Source organism: Nematolebias whitei, chromosome 16, assembly GCF_014905685.2.
Source record: "Nematolebias whitei isolate Nwh7 chromosome 16, NemWhi1, whole genome shotgun sequence".
Taxonomy (NCBI): Eukaryota; Metazoa; Chordata; class Actinopteri; order Cyprinodontiformes; family Rivulidae; genus Nematolebias; species Nematolebias whitei.
The window spans coordinates 40,955,756-40,962,964 of NC_056513.1; the positions used below are offsets into that span (position 1 = coordinate 40,955,756).

The window sequence follows — 7,209 nt, forward strand, 5'->3', positions numbered from 1 at the left end:
GGACACTATGCCAAACTGGTGAAATCCAAAGGGATACTATGCCAAACTGGTGAAATCCAAAGGGACACTATGCCAAACTGGTGAAATCCACAGGAAATTCTGGTATTTTTAATACTTTACAGCCTCAGACAGTTGACTTAGGTGAAATAAACACATTTTTAAGAAAAAACCTGTGAAGTTACAACAATAATAAATAATGTGAGGTTCAGGAATGACAAGCTAAAACAATGTTTTTAGAAAACACATAAAACCGTTGCTTTTCATATGTTTGATGTTGATTCTGTTGCTCCAACAACTGAAGGAAGACTGTTACTCACATGGTGATCCAGTGAGTGTCGTAGCTGGAGCCAAACTGCTGGAAAGTGCCAAAAAGTTTTGGTAGAAGGCGCAAAGAAACCACAACTGACCTGAGGAAAGACATGAAGACAAAGGCAAGTTTAACAGACGAGAAAAGACAAAGTAGAAAAAATTAAAAAGTGGTTTAAGAACATACAATTAATCTTCAACAGCTATTTGACAAGATCAGTAATTCAAAAAGAGTCAACATTAAATGAAATCTGTATGTCTGACGGTCATTCTTACCTATGATGGGCCAGGTTGTCCAGGCAGCCTTCAATGAAGCGCATTCGGATCTGACGGTCAGTGAACCAACAGACGAGCGAACACAGCAGCTTCTCTGCTTCGTTAATCAGACCCTCGGAGAGATGGATCTGAACACAAGCACCACATTCAAACTGATAAGTTTAATAAGGAACAGATGATTTGATTTACTGGTAGTCTGACATCATACTGGTAGATATATATATATATATATACACATTTATAAAGTCAGGAAAATAAGTATTTGAACACCCTGCGACTTTGCAAGTTCTCCCACTTAGAAATCGAGGAGGGTCTGAAATTTTCATGTTAGGTGCATGTCCACTGAGAGAGACATAATCTAAAAAAATTAATAAATCTGGAAATCACAATGTATGATATTTTAATAATTTATTTGTGTGTTACTGCTGTAAATAAATATTTGAACACCTGCCAATCAGCAACAGTTATGGTCCTCAAAGACCTGTTAGTCCTCCTCTAAAAAGTCCACCTCCACTCCACTTATTATTCTAAATTAGAAGCACCTGTTTGAGGTCGGTAGCTGCATGAAGACACCTGTCCACCCGACAGAATCAGTAAGACTCCAACTACTAACATGGCTAAGACCAAAGAGCTGTCCAAAAACACCAGAGACAACATTGTAGACCTCCACAAGGCTGGAAAGATCTACGGGGCAATTTCCAAGCAGCTTGGTGAAAAAAGATCAAATGTTGGAGCAATTATTAGAAAATGGAAGAATCTAAACATGACTGTCAATCTCCCTGGGACTGGGGCTCCATGCAAGATCTCACCTCGTGGCGTATCAATGATCCTAAGAAAGGTGAGGAATCAGCCCAGAACTACACGGAGGAGCTGGTCCATGACCTGAAGAGAACTGGTACCACTGTTTCCATGGTTACTGTGGGTAATACACTAAGACGTCATAGTTTAAAATCATGCATGGCACGAAGGTTCCCCTGCTTAAATCAGAACACGTCCAGGCCCGTCTGAAGTTTGACCAGGACCGTGTGGATGATCCAGAGGAGTCATGGGAGAAAGTTCTGTGGTCACATGAGACCAGAATAGAACTTTTTGGTCTTAATTCCACTCAACGTGTTTGGAGGATGAAGAATGATGAGTACCATCCCAAAAACACTATCCCTACTATGAAGCATGGGGGTGGAAGCATCATGCTTTGGGGTGTTCTTCTGCACATGGGACAGGACGACTGCACTGTATTAAGGAGAGGATGACCGGGGCCATGTAGTGAGAGATGTTGGGGAACAACCTCCGTCCCTCAGTGAGAGCATTGAAGATGGGTCATGGCTGGGTCTTCCAACATGACGATGACCTGAAGCACACAGCCAGGAGAACCAAGGAGTGGCTCCGTAAGAAGCAGATCAAGGTTCTGGAGTGGCCCAGCCAGTCTCCAGACCTAAACCCTGTAGAAAATCTTTGGAGGGAGCTCAAACTCTGTTTCTCAGTGACAGACCAGAAACCTGGTGATCTAGAGAAGATCTGTGGAGGAACAGTCCAGAATCTGCTGCAGTGAACCTGGTGAAGAACTACAGGAAACCTTTGACCTCTGTCACTGCAAACAAAGATACTGTACCAAATATTAACTTTGATGTTCACAGGTGTTCAAATACTGATTTGCAGCAGTAACACACAAATAACATATTAAAAAATCATACTTTGTGATTTCTGGATTTTATTAAATAGATTTTGTCTCTCACAGTGGACATGCACCTAAGATGAAAATTTCAGACCCTCCATGATTTTTAAGTGGGAGAACTTGCAAAGTAGCAGGGTGGTCAAATACGTATTTTCCTCACTGTTAGTATGTTGTTAACATCAGTAGGTTTAAGTGTTTAGAGGACTGACTGTGCAGGTTAGATCTGCAGAAACGAACCGAGTCGACTTGAACCGAGAGCTGCTGAGTAAAATTAGCAGCTACATGTACAGTACTGTCCATATGTTGTTAAAATGATGTCGGTTTAAGAGCTTAGAACATTGCAACAGGGTGGGAAGGGTTTATAAGGCCTTAAAACATATATAAATAGGATTTATTTACCAAAATAAATAGTGTACCTTCCCTACTACTCAACTTTTCACTTATTGCGCACAAGTGCGTGGGGGAGGGGGGGACACTACTGTATAATATTTTGTCTCATCTGTTTAACTGGATTCTCTTTATCTACTTTTAGGACTTGTGTGAAAATCTGATGATGTTTTATGTCATATTGATGGAGAAATATAGAAAATTATAAAGAGTTCACAAACTTTGAAGTTTCTGATGTTGTGGGTACTAGTTGGACTTTCACATAACTACCTAAATCTATTTAAATACCTGTGTAATGAGAAACTGACAGCAAAGTAAAGGTTTATAAATTAAACACATGAACAACAACAAAATGTTTATCTTGGAAAGAGCTTTTTAAAAAACAACGTACTTTAGATTAGCTGTTAGCTCGTCAGTCCTGCCAGAGTTAAACTTTGTCTTCAAACAGAATGTTCAAGGACCAGCAGGTAAGATATTGGTTGTTCAGAATGTTTGGCCGTTTGTTCACAAAGCAGAATGTGACTCCATGTATCAAGCATTTTAACAACAAAACACCTGAAGGCCAGCGAACCCTCAGCGTGGCTTAATAAGTGCAATATCAGTAAAAATCTGATTAAAAAACGAGTTGCACAACTTCAATTCAGTCGTACCGCATCTTCATCCTGCACCAGGTCCCACAGCAGGGTGTTCCCTTTCTTACAAACGTTATCCAGGTTGATGTCGGTCACAGCGTGGCTGGAATATTGATGTTTATGAACAGCTGGACCTGAAGACAAGCACACCGTTCACATCTTCAGTTCTTGTAGATTTAACCTTCAACTGAAAAACTAAAGGTTTACTTTAAAATAACTCTGGTATGTTCCAAGCTGCTGGAGTGACGCTCACCTTGCACCAGGTGCTCATGATAGATGGAGGCCAAGTTTGGGAGGTGCTGCTGCAGGTGGGAGCTGAGCTCAGCATGGGAGTTAATCTGGACCAGCTCGTCCTCACAGCCAGACTCCTCCCCGTCGAAGTCGGCCATGTTCTTCTCCGACTTGGCGCTGACCTGGGAGCTGCTGCAGCTGACGTCATCAGCACTCAGCATGTCCTCCACCATGGGACTGGTGTGGGGAGGGACCAAAAACAAGGAGAGGGACAAACTTATTAGACCTGAATAAAGATGTGAACCTACAAAGTTTAGTTATTAAAAAGCCTCCAGTCTTACCCCTCATGGTGGTGGTGGTGATGGTGGTGGTGGTGGTGATGATGGTGGTGGTGATGATGGTGCTGGGGCCCCATGAATCGGCGACAGTTAAAAAGCTCATTGCTCATGGCCTCTCCGAGGAAGTCCCCGGGTCTTGGCAGACAGGGAGGCTCCTGGGGACCCTGGACCATCTGAGAGGGACTGATGTCCTCCCCTTGTTGCTGAGGCTCCGCCCCTTCAGGTCGAGCGGACGACGAAGAACAAGCATCCAGCATCCTCATGCGGCCCTCTAAAGTCGACGATGCTGCAGTGACCATGACAGTTGAAGTCTCTGGACTGAAGGAAAGAACTTTGGTTTTGGCTCCTCCCCCAGAGCCAATGGGCACACCCCCATGACTCGGCCCCTCGCCGAGAGCCTCCCCTGCCTTCCTCTTCCTTGACTCGGTCTGCTCCTGCACCGCCTTCTGCTGACCGTCCTCAACAACTGACTGGCTCCCTTCGTCCTCTTCCTCTTCCTCGTCATCGTCCTCATCCTCATCATCCTCCTCCTCCTCCTCCTCTTCATCCTCCTCCTCCTCCTTTAAAGCCTCGCTGTCGGCCATGTCGTCAGAGTGCATCTCGCTGCCGGGGCTGCCGGCTGACTGGCTGGCTCGGCTGGAGGCGGCTTCATTACTGGAGGCCTCGCTGCGGCCGCTGCTGCTGCCCGGCCCGCTGCTGCCCTCCTCCACACTGTTGGCCGTCTCGTCTGAGCTGCCCTGCATGGACTCCTGAGAGACAGACACGACAACGTCCTGTCACCGAAGGAACAGCGCTGCATTTCTAAATCTGCATTCGTCTTAAAATGATACAGAAACTAGATTTCACATTTAGAGCCATGAAAAAATTGTTTTAATCAATAAAAGAGATTCATCTTCTTTGTTTCTTGGTTCTTTTCACAGCCAACATTTATATTTTTTAATTATTTTAAACTGAATTTTATCATTGGTTAATTTTTATTATGAGAAAATTAAATTTTCACAGAAATGGTTGCAGTTCTGTTGCTGAGCAAAGTTCAGCTGCTGCCAGGTGTCAAAATGTGAACAGTACCAAGGGACTGGACTAACACCTGACAGAATGCTAGAGAACTGGACTATCACAAACAATGATGAGTCCAGCTACAGGCAGGAGGTGGAACACCTGGAGAGCTGGTGCAGAGAGAATAACCTTCACATCAATGTGAAGAAGACAAAGGAGATGATTGTGGACTTCAGAAGGAACAAACACATCTACACCCCCCTGAACATAAGAGGATCTGCGGTGGAAGTGGTCTCCAGCTACAAGTACTTGGGTGTACACATGAACAACAACCTCAGCTGGAGCAACAACACCACCAGCCTGATGAAGAAAGCTCATCAGAGACTCTACTTCCTCAGACGGCTGAGGCGAGCTGGTCTGGGAAGCTCAGTCCTCACCTCCTTCTACAGGTGTGCAGTGGAGAGCATCCTGTGCTCCAGCATCAACGTGTGGCATGGAGGCTGCACAGCTGCAGAGAGAAAAGCTTTGCAGAGAGTGGTGAAGGCTGCACAGAAGATGTTGGAGTCAGCCTCCCCACCATCACAGACATCTACACCTCCAGATGCAGGAAGAGGGCCACCTGCATCATGAAGGACCACACTCACCCAGCACACACACTTGTTGACCCACTCCCCTCAGGAAGGAGGTTGAGAAGCATTAAGTGTAGAACCAGTAGACTGAGGAACAGCTTCTACCTTGAGGCTGTTAGACTTGTTGTGTGTCAAGGACAGCTTTGCTGTGGACATACGGTCCCACCAAATGTGGGGGACAGCTTAATTGTCGCTTCACTACTAAAAATTTAAATATAATGGGTTTTTTCTTTTTCGAGTTAAATTAATGCCATGTGACCGAGGTATCTGTTCGTGGATTGTTTAATCAGTGACAAGAGACGTTATTTTCCTTTGACCCATCAGAATAAATGCGGTCATTTATTTAACTGAATCAAAATTTAACATCAAAACATGTACACATGATTCGCTGATCTGGTTCTGATTAATAAAACTTGGCACGCTTTACTAATAAGACAACAAGACATTTCTGAAGGCATCTAGATTACTGGCAAAATAGAAGAGTTTAAAGGAAGGAATTTAGAGGTTTAAAGAAAAGATGGGTGAAGAGAGATGTATGTTGTTGACCAGAATTAGCACGCTTCTTTCAACACCAGCTCAAACCTCCGGTACACTTCGCACGTGACGACTCGTTACCTTCGCTGGAGATAAATCAGCGCCGGTATCGGGTCAATTTCAACGCTACCTTCCAGCGTCTCTGGTTAGAGCGGCTGGTCATTGTCAGAAGTCGTGTCGATTTACTCCGTTCAACAAACAGGCTCAGCTCCCTTCGAAGTTGTAGCCGTTACGCCTGGGTGGATTCACAGCAAGTCGCTGTGACTCCGTCAGAAATCCCACTCAGGAGACTGAAGAGTCAAGAAGACTCAGAAGAACTCCAAGACTTCAGAAGAACTCAGAAGAACTTGAGAAGACGGAGAAGACTGACTAGTTCCAGGAAATGCTCACTTTTAAAAGAGTCCTCACTTCCGGTCACTTGGTACTTCCTGATTGGTTGAAACAACCAACAGGGGGTGGTTCTAGTGATGTCAGAGGGTTATTGAAAGTCAAGCGAGGGTTCAGGAATGTTTAGGAACGTTTAGTACAGACAGAGAAATGTTATGGCAAAGTGAGAGGAACGCAGATGCCAGTGTTTCTCTTTTTACCGTCTGCTAGGTTTAAAAACAATACACCTCGTTTTAATAACTTCTTTTCTGACTGTCTCTGACTTTTGACCGACATCACTGACTTCTCATTTAGACAGAAAATAAAAATGCATAATTACTTTGTAAATAGACATTTAACTTGAATTCTAATTTAAATTAGGTTTAAAAAATCATTAATACTGTTTCACAGTTGATTTAAAATGAGTGGTTCACTTCAACATTTAGAAATGATATGAACTAAACACACTTTTGATTTATCAAGATATTGTAAAATAGTAATGATAATATAAAAAGAAGAGTGTTCTTTCAATTGATTACTTCAGGATACAATTAACAGTCTCTGGATGAGCTAATTTGTATTTCTGGATTCAAATCAATGAAATAACAGTTCCTGTCCCATGAAGGTCTTCAGAGACAGGTTTTGGTCGGAGGCCGAGTTCACGACAGTCTCTTGAATCTCTAACCAGAATATTCACTGTGGAAAATCACATCGTGTTGCTGCTGATCTGTTTCATGTTGCTGCTGATCTGTTTCATGTTACTGCTGATCTGTTTCATGTTGCTGCTTATCCGTCTCATGCTGCTGCTGATCTGTTTCATGCTGCTGCTGATCTGTTTCATG

General features: G+C 43.6%; 1 protein-coding gene across 1 annotated transcript in view; it reads right to left on the reverse strand.

Moving 5' to 3' along the window:
- usp34 (ubiquitin specific peptidase 34) overlaps window positions 1–7,209 on the reverse strand; it is a gene marked incomplete in the record, with an annotated part of 140,740 nt that overhangs the window by 84,144 nt on the left and 49,387 nt on the right. The window contains 5 exon segments of the mRNA XM_037689997.1: window positions 318–407; window positions 583–710; window positions 3,292–3,407; window positions 3,527–3,741; window positions 3,846–4,591. Coding sequence (XP_037545925.1) covers window positions 318–407; window positions 583–710; window positions 3,292–3,407; window positions 3,527–3,741; window positions 3,846–4,591 — 1,295 coding nt within the window.